The sequence below is a fragment of the Dipodomys ordii genome, unplaced genomic scaffold (assembly GCF_000151885.1).
Source record: "Dipodomys ordii isolate 6190 unplaced genomic scaffold, Dord_2.0 Scaffold18, whole genome shotgun sequence".
NCBI classification, from domain to species: domain Eukaryota; kingdom Metazoa; phylum Chordata; class Mammalia; order Rodentia; family Heteromyidae; genus Dipodomys; species Dipodomys ordii.
In genome coordinates this window covers 7,167,777-7,182,856 of record NW_012267234.1, presented here as the reverse complement: position 1 = coordinate 7,182,856, position 15,080 = coordinate 7,167,777, and the positions used below count along the sequence as shown (strand labels likewise).

The following is a 15,080-nucleotide window of genomic DNA, read 5'->3' as shown; positions in this document are numbered from 1 at the left end:
CCCTGTCTCGCCTAGCCAGCAGTCTCAGGGAGGGGCCCCAAAGAACCAGATCAGAAATAGCCTTAGGCAAGGTCTTTATTCACTTGGACACTGTACAAATATTACAATTTCCTTTTGCTGCAAAAAGTATAAAAATAATCTTTATATAGGAATCCATTCGTTACTGTAAATCTTTCTAAATCTCTGCAAATGGCTCTAAACAAAGATAAATGGAAATGAAGGGGGGTGGGGGAACTATGGAGCATCAGGAGGTTGGGACCAACCCATCCAGATTCCTAGACACCTCAATTCCTTCTTACTAGCAACTCCCTCCCCAATACTCAGAGCTGGGGCCTCAGCAGAAGGGGGTACATGAGAGATCCAGAAGCTGTAGGATGAGTAGGCAGGGAAGGAAGCTAGGATGAGGCTGGCAAAGTACTCAGCTCTATTCCATCCTTCCTTCCTGGGGGAGAGGGGCTGGACAAACTGCCCTATGGGGGCAATGGCGGGCCTGTGCCACTGGATGGCAGCTGAGCCTGGGCTATGGGGTGGGGGGCTCCAGAAAAAGGGAAGCAAACACTTTGGCTCCATGTGGAGGGGGCTGAGCCTTTTCCCCTGCTCTGCTCACACAGAACAAACGCCAAAGCAGAAGAGGAAGGCCTGGCTAGAACTGTGCAGTAGGACAAGCTTGCAGTCTGTGACCCTCAAGCTGTGTAGGGGTAGGGGTGGGGAAGGTTCCCAGGCAGCCCCCAGCTCAGTCTGGATCCCAGACACTGGGGCATGTCTGTCAGTCAGAGGTGGAGAACAGGCACGTCAAAGAGATCACAGACACCTTCACTTTCATCCAGGTTGTAGATGTAATCGTGGTCTCCAGGGGGTGGAGAAAGGCGGAGGAGGGGGGCAAACACTGCAGAGAGTACTAGGCTGAGGCCCTGGGCAATCAATGGCCCCACCCAACAGCCACCCAACCACTGCCCACAGCCACCCCCTACCTTCCTAGACCACCCACCTTCTGAGGACATCAACTCCTCCAGCAGGTCTGAGCTCATGCACTCTGGGAATGGAGAGAACTCATTTATATTCTGACCCCCACCTTTCCATCCACTAAAGCCCATGAAAGGAACCCCCACATGCTCATTGGATAGTTTACTTTTTGCCTGGGAATACCAAGCACAATCATAAGGTGCTCAGAAGAGCAAGAAAGCAGCACTTGATGAGCCATGTCCCTATCCCCAGACCCAGGGGGGAACACTGCCTACCTCGTGTAGGATCAAAGATTTCTGACAGCTCTTTGGGGAGTTCCAGAACTGAAAGACAAGAAAGCCATGCTAGAAGGGAGAGGTCACCTCAGCCCCCACCTTCCTTGGATCCTATACTATCAACTCTTGGATTCTACATGGCTGAGGAAATGCAAGCCCTGCCCCAGGTATAGCTGATACTGTCTCTGTCAGTCTATTCTGCTGACTGAAGTTTGGTACCCTGAGCCCAGTATGTTTTATGCACTCCCACCTTTACCAAGCATGTATTCTGTGATATACCCTGAGCTGGGCCACCTGGCAAAGATGGAAGACACTTTGGTGGGAACTACAGGATGATGAAGCTACTATAAAGTTGACTGGGAGGAGACAGGAAACAGAAGAAAAGATGGAAGGACCACAAGAGGAGTCTATGCTGGGATTAGGAGCTTGAGGTTTTCCCGAATGGGAATTAGGGAGCCACTGAAAGGATGTTTTGTTTTGTTTTGTATGTGTATGTGTGCATGCTGGAGATTGAACCTAGGGCCTCACAAATGCTTAGTACAGGCTCTACTCCCGAGCTGGATAAAGCTCAGTCAGGTTAGCATTTCAGAGATCATTTTTGTCATCAAGGATAAAGAGACAGATGCCAACAAATCCAGAATCCAGGTGTCCAGTAGTCATCCTGAGTGCTGAAGATGTAAGGGATAAGGGGAAAGGTGTTAAACAGACCGTACTTAGCCAGTGTGGGGTGAGCAGGGAGACCTGGACATCCAGGTACCATGCCTAGATGAGCAGGGCAGCCAGTGGACATAAGCCCATAGAAGCAGATAGATATTAAGGAGAAAAATGAATTAAGTTAAAGACATTTAAAAATGAGGTGCTCTCTGGAGAAGGTAGACATGGAGAGCAGGCAAAAGATCTAAACCAGGAAAAGACTGGATTTTATTTCCCCAGGTCTGGAATCCTCCCAAGCAGCTGTATTTAAAAAAGTACCAAGTCAAGAAACTGGCATCACTAAAGCCAAATGAGGAAAAAGCATCAGCAAGGAACAAGAGTAGCAGAGCCAAGCCCCTTAAGATACCTGGTACCTCATCAAGACTAGCCCTGAGCTGGAGGCCTGGCTCAGGTAGTATAGCACAAGCATAAGGCCCTTTCAAACTCCAGTACCACCAAACAAACAAGAAAAGAAAGACTCAGGCACCAGTGGCTCATGCCTGTAATCCTAGCTAATGAGGAGGCTGAGATATGAGGATCACAGTTCAAAGCCAGCCTAGGCAGGAAAGTCCCTGAGACTCTTATCTCCAATTAGCCACCAGAAAACCAGAAGTGGCACTGTGGCTCAAGTGGTAGATAGAGCATTTGCCTTGAGCTGAAGAGCTCAGGGACAGTGCCCAGGCCCAGAGTTCAAGCCCCACAACTGACAAAAAAAGAGAGAGAGAGAGAGAGAGAGAAAAGGAAGAGGGAGTGAGGGAGGGAGGGAAAAAGGGAAGGAGGGAGAGAGGGAGGGAGGGAGGGGAAGACCAGCTAAACTGCTGTGGTGGGGTGGGGTCCTGCCAGCTGCCACCTGGGAGTGACTGTAAGATGGAGACATGGAGTGCAGCAAGGGTTTCTTTTTCAAGAGGTCCACACATAGGAGACAGGGTAGGTAAGACAGAGACACAGAGGATCAAGTGTGGATTAGGGAATCTCAGTGTGCTCCAAGAATGACAGATGGGGCTTGAGAGATAGCCAGGGAACTTTGCATTAGCCCAGGAAGGAGACGAAAGGGCACCAGTGCTGGCCTGGGTACCAGGCAGCCTCCCCTGGCTGGTAGAGAGCTCTGCTATCAGGTGGGGGTTGTTAGGGGAGCTAGGTTCTTGTTTCTGATCAAGGACTGGGCTGAGACTGGACTCTCCCTGCTGCCTCTTGGTCAGCAGGTAAACTCACCACCTGTGGGGTCCACCTTGATGGGCTCAAAGGAGGTAGAAGAGTTGGGTCCGGATAAACTGCTGCTGCTGCTACTGCTGCTGCTACTGCTGCTGCTGCTGTCCAGCAGGGCAGAAGACTGCAGTGGCCTGGTATCCAGCGCTGTCGGGCCCAGTGGGAGTGAGCTGAGCTCATCATTGTCCTTGCTTTCAGTCCCAGGGCCGCCACTCACTGCAACCACATCCACCAAACCCAATCACATGGTGGTAGGAAACGGGTGGTTGAACCTGGCGGACTCGACCCCATGGTCAGGATGATCACTGTTCTGGTGTCCAGACCCAAGGTGGAGTAGGCACTATCAATTACCCCAGAAGAGAGAACCTAGAAACCAGTCACTGAAAGAGACAGGGGCCTAAAGTCTGTAGGAGGAAGATGCAAAGAAAACATGGGTCCAAGGGAGCTGCCAGAAACTGGCATATTAATCTGCGGGAAACTGTCACCTACTGTCCCTTCACACAGACCTTCCCCATTAAGAAGGGTGCATTTACTGCTGCAGCAAGGAAGACTAGCAGGAACCAAGGAAAGACAGACCCCTATATCTCTTCTGATGCTCAGGATGGCACTCCCCAACACAGGTAATACTTCTAGGGATGCAAAAGGTGGCCTATCACCATTGTGCCTCACCTGTAATCTCAGCTGCCAGGCTGGCCACCCCAGGGACTTCAGTGCTGCCAGGAACAGGAGTGGGGGCAGTCAGCTGGGGGCTGCTTGGGCGTGAAGCTTCCTGGGGCTGTGCTAAGGTAGGTTTGGGCAGAGGGGGAGGAGTAGAAACAGCAGGTGGGCTCTGGAGCAGATCCTCCGGGGGTGGCACAGGCACAGCCACAGGTGGTGAACTCCATGCCTCCTTGTTCACCAGCAGCACTTCAATGGGACCACTCACACTCTTCAGGTGAATCTGGTACTTCTTCTGCCCATTGAGACCCTAGAGATTGGTAGTAGGTAGACAGAATTGCAAGCATGTATGGCTTCTATCCAACCCTGGGTCGGGGCCAGTGTCCTCTCCCACTCAGGCTGCCCATCCTCCTAGATAACCCGAATCTCCAGGCCTCCCCCATGCCCCACCCAGGACTTATCAGGCTCCCCAGTCAGCACCCACCCTTAGTTGACACCGCCTGCCAGGGCCAAGCACCCACCTCTGGGATGGGCACCTCCAGGCTGGTGCCCGATGGGGCCCGGATGGCCAGAAGGGTATCTCCTAGAATGATAAGGAGAATGGGTCGGGGCCCATGGGTTCAATCTGAGCTGAGCATAGAGGTACCTGCTCCATTAACAAAGATACTAAAAAGGAAGCCTTAACTATCACCATAGCAGCTGGGGCAGAGCTAAAGTGCTTGTTTCCCTTACAGCCAAGCACAGTAACCAGAAAATCTAGGATCAAACACATTTGTAGAGATATGGCTGGCCATGGAAACCTCACTCTTCAGATGATGATCCCAATCTCTAGTTACAGGTGTTCTGCCCAAGACTAATGTCCCTTTCTCAGGACTGGTCTGAGGTACAAGATGGGGAAGGACCAACATCTGTATCCACAATGCAGGTGAACCAAATACAGGTTGGTTGGAAGGAGGCACCCTTGCTCTCTGCATACAAGCATGTGAGACTGTGCACACATACTCTCTTCCCTGTGTCTCAGTCATACCCAAGAAACCATACCCAGAGGACAACACTGATCGAGTGAATCCAAGAACCCATCCCAGGATTCATGTACCTCCTCAATATAGTTGTCTTCCAGGCTCCCAATGACCCTCAAACTTAGGATTTCACCCTGCCTGGTTTCTATTTAGGCAAGCTTGAGGAACCCTCTTATGAAGGCACTGAGGTGAATGCTTAGGGCCCACCCCCCTTCACCTAGGCTCTGCTCACCAGCAAAGCATCTGCAGATGTCCTCATGCGTCACGTAAGCCAAGGTGTGAAGGTTAAGGAGAACAGTTGATGCCTTGCCTGTGGTGTCAGCAGGCCACAGAAGAAACCAAACTTTTTAGCAGAGGTCTGATACAGCCCTCAGAAAAAGTTCTAGGCCCTAGGGTCTACTGCAGAGGGATCACAATCCAAAGCTGACAGAGGAAGAGGAACCATAAACAATACTTGTAGGGCTAGGACATGGCCAAGGGCTACAGGACCAACCTTGCAGGAGGAACAGGGCCCCCGGCACCACAAAATAAACCCAGCTGGATCAGAGTGCCCCTTGCCCTCTCCCCCAGTTAGAGACCACTAGGAGGATATCAGCTGTTCTGCACATCCTCTGTGACATTCCGGATGCTCTGCTGCACCCACACCTTGTGCTGGTCAAGTTCTTGCTCTCGCTGCTGCAGCTCCTCGATCTCTGCCTTGAGCTCAATCAGCTTGTCGGCGATCTCCCGGGTATTGCAGCCTGGCCCCACACCCCTGAGTCCAGGGAGTGAGGCTGAGTAGGGACTGTCCCACTGCCCCCTGATCTCTTCCCTCTGCCCCATGGCCCCTTGACACCTCCGGGTTGGAGACCCACCGGCCCTCCAGGATATCCCCACTTACTTCCACTGGATGCTGTTCTTGGATTTTTTCTCGATCAGCCCAATACCTTCCAATACGTTGGTGATGTCGTATATCCGCCGCTTCTGGCGCACAGCTAGAGTGTCCGCTGCCTGGCAGACAGAACAGAGTGCAAAATGCTCGGTCCCACTCTTTAGATGGACGTCCAGTGACCTGGAGATTAGGTCTGGGAAGGGGGGGTGGAGGGGAGGGTAGGCTGAGTCCCCCTAAGCGCGTCGTTGGCTTCCAGGCACTCTTAGCAGCTCAGGACCATGCGGTAGAAAGAGACCTGTCACAGTCGCGTAGTGATGCTCTGACGCTCTTTTCCCCCCATGCCAGCCATCCAGGGAGGGCCACGAGGGCCAAACACCTGCAGCCCCGAGCTGACGCTCAGCGGTGTCTGCTAAATGAATGACAAAGCCCCCAGGTTCTCTCCGGTGGGAAAGCATGCTGATGGCGGCTGGCTGGCGGAGGACCGGCCGGTTCCCGCTACCGGCTCGGGCCCGGCTCACCCCCCCCCCGCCCCCAGCGCCCCGCAGCCCGAGCCGCACCAGCTTGAGGTCAAGCACGCCGTCCTTCGCCTCCTGCAGGAGCGACACGAACTTGGTGGTGAGCAGGCCCAGGCTCTTCTCGTGACGGCTTGGGGTGCCCGGGGGTGGCGGCGCCTGCGGCCCGGCCTCCGCCATCGTGGACACCCGCCGCCTCCCCTCAGCCAGGCCAGGCTAGGCCGGCGCCGCCACCACTTCCGCTTCCGTTCTGGGACGCCGGGCCGCTAGAGCCTTGTCGTTGCTTCCGCTTCCGCTCTGAGTCCTGCCAAGGAATCTGGTGCAATTCGTATCCCCGGGTGTCGACGTAAAACGTCAGGGACCGTTAACAAATACCCAGGTGCCGAATAAGACGAAAAATAATCGCTGGAAACTCGAGAAGGGCAAACAAATTGGAGAAGGAAGTCATCGAGCAGCTCCGTCAACGGAGAAAAATCTCCCGAACTTGCCTTTCCAGCTTGCACTAAATACAGTGAAACTGTCCATTTTTTTTCCATCCTTAAATACCCTTTCTTGTTCCCAGTAATTATCTTTCTACTGTCTTCACAGTACAGTGCTGAGGCTATGTATCTGCCTTACAACCATTTGTCAATTTCTTGCAAAAGTTGTTTTTTTTTTTTTTGCTTTTTTGCTTGTTTGTCGATCGTGAGGCTTGAACTCTGGGCCTGAACGCTGTCTCTGCGCTCTTCAGCTCAAAGCAAGTGCTCTACCTCTTGAACCACAGCACCACCTCCGGTTTTCTAGTGGTTTTTATTGGAGATCAGAGTCTTACGACTTTTCTGCCCGGGCTGGCTTTGAACCACGATCCTCAGATCTCAGCCTCCTGGGTAGCTAGGGTTACAGGCGTGAGCCACCAGCGCCTGGCAAAGTTGGTGTTTCTTATATGTGAATATAAGTTTCTAGAGCAAGTCCCAGCATGTAGGAAGGATTGTAGTTTGCTGGTGTCACTTTATTTTTTCCAGTCCTGGGGATTGAACTTAGGTTGTAGACTCTGCCCTTGAGCCTGTCTGTGCTCAAGGTTAGCACTCTACCACTTGAACCACAGAGCCACTTCCAGCCTTTTCTGAGTAGTTTACTGGAGGAAAGTGTCTCATAGACATTCCTGCCTGGGCTGGCTTCAAGCCATGATGCTCACATCTCAGCGCCTTGAATAGCTAAGATTACAGGAATGAGCCACTGGTGCTGGGCTTCATTTTATTTATTTTTATTTTTTGGGTCCGGTCATGGGGCCTGAACTCTGGGCCTGGGTGCTATCTCTCAGCTCTTCAGCTCAAGGCTAGCGCTCTACCACTTGAGCCACAGCACCACTTCCGGTTTTTTTCTTTTTTTGCTTATGTGGTGCTGAGGAATCGAACCCAGGGCCTCAGGCATTCAAGGCAAGCACTCTACCACTGAGCCATCTTCCCAGACCCTTTATTTTATTTTTTAACACTGTTAAAACACTCTTACTTACTATTGTTACTTATATTGTTTTAGGTTAGATTCTATGAAAAATAGATGTTGAGACCAGCAACGAGTCTAATGAGAGTCCATACTTGTAAGGGAATCAGACAAGCAGAACTGGGCAGACGTAGTTACAACAGGGCCCTCAGCCTGTATCAGTAGATCTGCAATTGGGAAAGCTTTTTGTATTGGGTCTTTGAACTCCAGTATCAACTCAGAGCCTCAGCTGTGAGATCTCAGAAACTTAATACTTCTGAAAGCTAGGAAATGAGGGCCTCTGTCCTAAAGAGTGGTTTAAGTAGTGTACCAAGTGTCTGAGATATTTTTGCTCCCTTATAGTCCCTTCCATGGCTCCCTATCACTCTCAGGATCAACAACTTCCATGACCCTTGGCCTGCCATCAGCCACCACTCCCCCTCTTCACCTCTGCAGAGGTTCACACCTCCTCTGAGGAGCCCATTGGCACAGTCTTCATACTGTTATGTCTACCTCCGCATCTGAACACTTTGCCCTTTACCCCAGTTGAGGCCAGACGCGCTTATGTCTGTGTTCTCAGTACTAAGAGGTCCTGGGTGGGCCAGTCAGGACTTGGGTGATCACAGGGAATATGACCCTGCCCCCACTCATCGGGAAGTGGCGTCCAACCCTCCCCACCTCAATCCAGATGCTCTTTCCTGTTGGGAATAAAGTGCCAGAGATTCCGGCTTCCTTCCTTTCTTGCTTGGAGTGAGGGGGGAGGGAGGAAGGAAGGGATTTCTGGGTTGGGAAGAGGGAGAGAGGCTTCCTTGGGGAGAAGAATTCTGCTTCTGTATGCCAGTGTGGCTGGAGTCACCCTGGCCCTGTGATCTGTGAGGGCGTGCCCCGCTCTGCTGAGGGACAGGGCCCTTCTCAAGGCTAAGGATCTCTGCAGAGAACAGAGGGCTGGACATCTAGTCAAGTCTGGTAAGTTCTGTATCAAACTGTCTCTGGGCATCTCAGAGCAGGAACGGCCTGTGCCCCCAACCCCCAACCTGCCTCACTTCTATCTTGCAGGGACACAGCCCTGAACCCTAGTAGGCCAAGGCCTCCCTCTCATTTCCTGAGCAGGGGGCTGGGCAAGAACCTCCCTCCTCTTTCTCAAAGGAACCTAGACAGAAGCCGCAGCCCACAGGAGCATCTACTCTGCCTACTCTAGCTTCACTACCATCCCACCTCGTCTCCATTCCTCCAGGCCAGCCATGGACTCAGAAGCCAAAAATGAAACGCAGCCCACACTTCCCCCTGGTATGAGCCTAATGGCAGGGACAGGGAGAGAGATGATGGCGAGAAAGTTGGGAATGGTGGGCTTGGGTCCTTCCCTGCCAGGTCTGGGGGAAGGGCTGAGGATCCAGAAGGGTAGCAGTTTTCCTGGCCGGGGTCTCTCCCTGACTGACATGGCTGCCCAGGCTTTTCCTGTCCGTGGCCCGAATGGCCGGAGCAGGAGAGGGCGGAGCAGCTGGCCAGGGGTGCAGCGCTAAAGTGGGCCTCAGGCATCTTCTACCGGCCAGAGCAGCTGGCTAGGCTGAGCCAGTACCGTAGCCGTGAGGTGCAACGTACCTGTTCCCTGGAAGCACGCATCAAGGTGGGCATGGAGCAGCAGGGTGGCAGGGTGGGGTGAGCTGCAGGCCAGGCCTCACTGGTTACTTCTTTCCCCAGTCAGTGGTGCAGTCTTACCTGGAAGGTGTGCAGACTGGAGTGTGGCAGTTGGCTCGGGCACTAGAGGCTGTACAGGAAACTCATGAGGCCCTGAGTCAGGCCCATGAGCTGCTCCAGAGCTTGGCCCAGGCCTCCAAGATCCTCCAGCCCCTTCGGGAGCGAGTTGCTCAGCACAAGCAACTGCAGGTCCTGTCTCAGTTGCTTCCCAGGCTGCAGGCAGGTGAGTGTCTAGGAACGTTGGTTAGACCTCTGATTCCAACAGTCAATCTTCCCCAGTATTCTTCTTAGGAAGAAAAATACTAGATATGGAATTGCATGGAGAGATGCACCAGACTTCCCAGAGAGAATCCAAGCTTCAAGTGGCACATTTAGCAGGGTGAAAAACCCGCTCATCCTGGGTTCCTTTGAGTCATCATGATGGGCCATTAGTATGGCTATTGAACACATACTGATTGTTAATTGTTTTTTCCTGTTGTGGGGCTTGAACTCAGGGTGCTGTCCTTGAGCTCTTTTTGCTCAAGGCTAGTGCTCTACCACTTGGAGCCACAGCACCACTTCCAGTTTTCTGGTTGTTAATTGGAGATGAGTCTCACGGACTTTCCTGCCCAGTGGCTGTTATATTTTGAAAGGGCTGGGATGTGACTCAGTGGTAGAACACATGCTCAAGCTCATTTAGGACCTTGACTTCAATCCCTAACATACACACACACACATGCACACACACACATTCTATTGCTGACTGGCCATAAATGTGTGTATGTGAATCGTCTCCTAACAGAGTGGGTAAACAGCAATTAGAGCCATGCTTCTGCCTTCTCTCCACCATCTTTGACTTCTTCATGTTCTATCAGCTCAAAGGTTGACACCTGGCCCACCAGGCTTTTGTCTGGATGCTTCCAGATTGGCCAATGCTGTAGTAGTTATTAAATATTTTCTATATCACCCAGCCTCAGAGTCTCTGCATTGCTGAGACCCAAGTCTGTCTTCTCTCCCTCATTAGTGCCAGCTGCAGTGGCCCATACACAGACCCTGATTGATGCCCAACGGCTTTTGGAGGCATATGTGAGCCTGCGGGAGCTGGAGCAGCTGCAAGAGGAGACATGGGGAGCGCTTGGGGGGCTGGAGTTACCAGTCTTCCAGGGGCTAGGCCTTCTGTCTGAAGCACTGGGCCAGGCTGTGGAGGCAGCTGCTGGGGCTGCAGGGCAGCTGGCACAAGAGGACCCAGCCCTGCTGGTGGCTGCTGTTCGTGTGGCAGAAGTGGAAGCTAGACGCACCACCCCCCTGGGGCAGGCTCCCCGAGACTGGCGGCAGCGATGTCTCCAGGCACTACAGACAGGCCTAGAGCAGATCCACTTTGGTACAACTGTCTTGCCAGAGCCAGGGGGCCTTGCAGGGTGGCTGGAGGGTCTGCAGGTGGCCCTGCCTGCTGAGCTGGCCATTGCAGAGGCACTAGTAGCCCCCTGCTGTCCACCACACTACAATATAGTCCAGCTCTGGACCCACACCCTGCACAGTGGCCTGCGCCGCAGCCTGCAGCAACTCCTGGCAGGGCCTGAGCTGGGAGCTGCTGACGCCTTCGCCTTGCTGCACTGGGCACTGCACGTCTACCCCGGGTCAGTGTCTTTGGAAGTGGGAGAAGTGGGAGGATGAGAGGCTGGGCCTCCATGTGACACCTAGTCACCCACTGCAGAAAGGAAATGATGGGGAACCTAGAGTTGGGGCCGGAGGCTGATGTGTCCCAGCTGGAGCCCCTCCTGACCTTGGAGAACATTGAGCAGCTGGAGGCAACATTTGTGGCCAAAGTCCAGGTAAGTCGTTGGTTCAGGATATAGATGCTCTGCCCTTGATCGGCTCTGTCCTTTATCTGCAGAGTTGAATGTCTACCCATCTCAGCAAGTACCCTGCTACATCTTGCTATCCATCACCCTTTCTCTTAGGCAAGTGTGGCCCAGTGGCTACAGAAAGCTCTGGATGGGGAGGTTGCTGAGTGGGGCCGGGAGCAGGAACCCAATACAGATTCATCTGGCTTCTACCACTCACCAATGCCAGCCATTGTACTCCAGGTAAGTGAGGAATAGCCAGGCAAGAGGGCAACTCTCACAGAGAACAGGGAGGTGAGCAGGACTTGGGACTTTGCTGATGATTGTCCATCCCTGCTTGTAGATCTTGGCTGAGAACATTCGTGTGACCAACATGGTCAGTGAATCACTGCAGCAGCGGGTGCACAGCATGGCCGTGTCAGAACTGGGCACATTCCTGAGGAGGTCTGTCTGCCACGCAAGGACCCACTCACAATTCCCAAGCCTGCTCCCCAGCAACTCAAAGTGGGGGTGTTGAATGGATAGTATAACCAGTGGGAAAGGGCTTATTCAGACGAGGACTTGGAAGTGGGGTAAACCTTCCAGGGCTGGGGTGGTGGATACACCACAGAAGCAGAAAGTCCAGGAAGCTCCTCTGCTCATTTCAGCTTCAGTGACGCTCTGATCCGCTTCTCGCGAGACCACCTTCGGGGTGAAGGCCTGGCTCCTCACTTTGTGCCTTACCTACTGGCTGCCTTCAACCACCAATCAGCACTGAGGTACCCAAAGTCCCCAAGGACTGATTTCCTATTGTGTATGGATCCTGCTCACATTGGGGGCACCTGTGGGTACACAGTTGATGGGAGAATCCAATTCTAATTCTGCTAATTCCTAGTTGTATGACTTTGGATGAGTTACCTACATCTCACTCCCCTTCCCCCCTTTTTTGTTGTTGCCAATCCTAGGACTTGAACTCAGGGCCTGGGCACTGTCACTGAGCTCTTGTTCTCAGGCTTACCGTTTACCACTTGAGCCACAGCTCTACTTCTGTTTTTGTTTGTGTTTTTATTTAATAAAAGATAAGAATCTCATAGATTTTCCAGCCTGAATTGGCTTTGAATCACCATCCTCAGACCTCAGCTTCTTGAATAGCTAGGATTACAGGTGTGATCCACCTGCCCCCCCCCAGCCTCGCTTTTTTTTCTTTAATATTATGTGGGCAATAATGTAATAGTCTGAAAATCACATGAAATAATGCATGTGAAATATCTATCACAGTGACACATGATGCCAATTACTAGTACCTTCACAAATGTTCACAGGCCCTACTCTGTGCCAGGTAATATCTGAGGTTATAGATTTAAAGAAAATAAGAAAAAAATTCCTTTCTTGGGAGTCATGTTCTTGATTTTTTTTCCCCACTTCCTCCTGACAGAGATTAGCACCCTTCCCTTTCTTTTTTTTTTTTGTCGGTTGTGGGGCTTGAACTCTGGGCCTGGGCGCTGTCCCTCAGCTCTTCAGCTCAAGGCGAGCGCTCTACCACTTGAGCTACAGCTCCACTTCCGGTTTTCTGGTGGTTTATTGGAGATAAGAGTCTCAACGGTCTCTCCTGCCCGGGCTGGCTTTGAACCGCGATCCTCAGATCTCAGCCTCCTGAGTAGCTAGGATTACAGGCGTGAGCCACCAGCGCCCGGCCCTTCCCTTTCTTATGAGGAAACAGAAACCGAAATAATGACTTAAGTGAATAGAGTCAAATGCGTATTAGAGGCAGGTCCCTTTCTAGTTCATAGATCACGCATCGCCTAGCCTAAGCTCTAACCAGTAGTACCCTAAGCCTTCGGAACCACCTTTCTCGCCCCGCTTCCGCCACACACTTGCGCCACAAGGTGGCGCCAGAGCGGTCTTACCCTGAAGACAGCGCGGGCCTTGGCCTTGGTCCTGAAGTCTTACTTTTTGGTCTGTCCAGCTCTTCACTGTCTGTCCTGCTGCCCGATGGAGTCGCTTCAGGGATCTTGGCTCCGGTAGAAGGCGCACTGGACGAGTTGCAGAGGAGGATCTGCCGTCTAGTGTTGGAGGAGTTGCAGGTGGAGTTGCAGGTGAGGCTTCCTTCCAGTCGGGATGGGTGGGGATGGGAGGTGGAGAATCAGACTGTATGGCAGGATCTCTGGGGACTGCTGCATCCGGATCATTTCTACAGCTTCATCTCCGCCCTGTACGTTTTCCAGCCCATGTTTGCGGCTTTGCCCTCGCGCCGGTGGCTGTCGAGCTCTGAATTGTTGGACCGTGTGTGCGAGCAGACGTCGCGCTTCTGCCAAGACTTCTGGCGAGTGAGGAAACCCGCAGCTCAGGTGTGTGTTGCGGGGCAGGGGGGGGGCGGAGAGGGGAAGAGGGGCGGCGAGAGGAAAGCCCGCGGAGGGGACAATTCGGATGGGAAAGGCGATCTGGACACCGCCATCACCACCCGCTGTCACCTGCAGCTGCTGCTGGCGGAGGCAGAGCGCACCGTGGTGCTGCAGTACTTGCGCGCGCTGATGCAGGGCCGTCTAGTGTGCCGCGGCGCGGACGAGCGCACCCAGGCGGCCGAGCGCCTGCTGCACGACGCCGCTCAGCTCAAGGAGCTTTTCCTCGGTTTGGTGAGAACTCGATGGGCCGGGCAGACAATGGGATGACTCTCGGCTGGGAACCCAGGGGGCCATCGTGAAACCCTGCTCACACGTGTCTAGGGCCTGGAAGAGAGCGTGCATTGCGCGCCCGTGCTGCTCGCGCTGAGAGAACTGCTGAATCTCAGCGACCCTACCCTGCTTGGCCTCGAGGTGGCAGGCCTTCGGCAACAATTTCCCGACGTGAGGTACGGAGCTGGGAAGGAGGGGGGTGGGGGATGTGAGGAATTAAGTCCCAGAGAGAAGGGGCGGGGCCTGATGCTTCCCGGTGGCGACCCTGCAGCGAGGATCACATCTCCGCCCTCTTGGACCTGCGCGGGGACGTGTCCCGGGAGCAGCGCCAGGCTGCGCTCAGCTCCCTGCAGGCCGGTCCGCCGCCCTCGCCCTCCACCGGCCGTCGAGTACTCTTCAGCCTGGTGCCGGCGCCTGCGCCCTCGCTCTCCTCCTGCCTTCCCTCCGGCCCTTGCTCCTGAGGCTCCTCAATCAGCAGAATAAAGCCATGTCCTCCTCCATATGCCTGAATCTCTGTGTGTTGGGGAAAGTTGTGTGAAGGTGGTGGTGAAATGAAGGCGACTGTGAAGGTCAAAGGGTCCTTGCACAGAGACATCACTTAATTATCCAGGCTGCAGGCCTAGTACACCGGCAGCGCCCTGTCTACCCAGACATCCGCCTGCGCTATCATTGAGTACCCAAACTGCTCCTCTACGTGTCCATGCCTGGGCAAAGAGCTGGTGCTTCACCGGCCCTGACTCCCATCTTACAGTAGCATTGGAAACCTAGAAACCCGTGGAGGGGGCGTGTCTAGAACAAACCCCGCCCATGGACGTAGTGTGGTGGACTCCGCCCTCTTGGCTCCGACTGGCTCCGCCCACAGTGGTTTTAGGCGCTGGCTGTGGCACAGACGGTGTCCGCGCGCCCTCCCGGGAGCGTGCGCGCGCCCGAGGGCGTGCGTCCTCAGTGTTGGCTCTCGCAGGCTGGGTTGCCGGCTACCGGCTTTGCAGAGCGGAAAACGCGGACGATAAGAAGAGGAGGAAACAGGTGGGAGTGCGGCTCGCGGACCAAACCATCCCTCCACTCTAAAGGCTAAGACAAGGCGCGCGACGCGACCCCTTTTGGTCTATCAAAGAATTCCCCCTCCCAACTCCATTGTCCTCTTGCCCCACCCTCCATTGGGCACGCCCTTCACCCTATTTCCCGCCATCTATTGGCTGCAGGTCTCGCCCCTCCCGGGTCTCTTGGTTCCCATTGGCAGCTCTTTTACGTTAACTT

At 53.7% G+C, this 15,080-nt stretch overlaps 2 protein-coding genes across 4 annotated transcripts; one reads left to right on the top strand and one right to left on the bottom strand.

Annotated features, from left to right (window-relative positions):
- Positions 1–57: 57 nt before the first annotated feature.
- E2f4 (E2F transcription factor 4, p107/p130-binding) lies at positions 58–6,446 on the bottom strand. Of its 3 annotated transcripts, XM_013012858.1 has the most exons (10): positions 6,242–6,446; positions 5,694–5,803; positions 5,406–5,567; positions 5,046–5,089; positions 4,316–4,377; positions 3,807–4,104; positions 3,144–3,353; positions 1,239–1,286; positions 989–1,033; positions 58–886 (listed from the first exon to the last, which is right to left on the bottom strand). In XM_013012858.1, the coding sequence occupies exons 1-10, from the start codon at positions 6,374–6,376 to the stop codon at positions 771–773; spliced, it is 1,230 nt and encodes a 409-aa protein (XP_012868312.1). In that variant the 5' UTR covers positions 6,377–6,446; the 3' UTR covers positions 58–770. The 3 variants fall into 3 exon arrangements, with proteins under 3 accessions (XP_012868312.1, XP_012868313.1, XP_012868314.1); XM_013012859.1 differs by lacking the exon at positions 989–1,033 and having other exon boundaries at positions 6,242–6,425; XM_013012860.1 differs by lacking the exon at positions 3,144–3,353 and having other exon boundaries at positions 6,242–6,425.
- Positions 6,447–8,530: 2,084 nt separating this feature from the next.
- Positions 8,531–14,321, top strand: Exoc3l1 (exocyst complex component 3-like 1). The gene is made up of 14 exons (XM_013012855.1): positions 8,531–8,620; positions 8,801–8,941; positions 9,103–9,278; positions 9,353–9,572; positions 10,353–10,965; positions 11,043–11,160; positions 11,290–11,415; positions 11,516–11,616; positions 11,820–11,930; positions 13,118–13,247; positions 13,377–13,499; positions 13,629–13,784; positions 13,875–13,999; positions 14,095–14,321. The coding sequence occupies exons 2-14, from the start codon at positions 8,896–8,898 to the stop codon at positions 14,282–14,284; spliced, it is 2,235 nt and encodes a 744-aa protein (XP_012868309.1). The 5' UTR covers positions 8,531–8,620; positions 8,801–8,895; the 3' UTR covers positions 14,285–14,321.
- The last annotated feature ends 759 nt before the right edge of the window (positions 14,322–15,080 follow it).

Bases quoted from the DNA above. Each gene is read 5' to 3' on its own strand.
- Exoc3l1 (XM_013012855.1), top strand. From the start codon at position 8,896: ATGGACTCAGAAGCCAAAAATGAAACGCAGCCCACACTTCCCCCTG. The intron at 9,279-9,352 runs GTGGGCATGGAG...TTCTTTCCCCAG, and splicing joins CCCTGGAAGCACGCATCAAG to TCAGTGGTGCAGTCTTACCT. The intron at 11,931-13,117 runs GTACCCAAAGTC...TGGTCTGTCCAG, and splicing joins AACCACCAATCAGCACTGAG to CTCTTCACTGTCTGTCCTGC.
- E2f4 (XM_013012858.1), bottom strand. From the start codon at position 6,376: ATGGCGGAGGCCGGGCCGCAGGCGCCGCCACCCCCGGGCACCCCAAGC. The intron at 3,354-3,806 runs GTGAGGCACAAT...ATGTGGTTGCAG, and splicing joins CCTGGCAGCTGAGATTACAG to TGAGTGGCGGCCCTGGGACT. The intron at 1,287-3,143 runs GTGAGTTTACCT...CTTGTCTTTCAG, and splicing joins CAAGGTGGACCCCACAGGTG to TTCTGGAACTCCCCAAAGAG.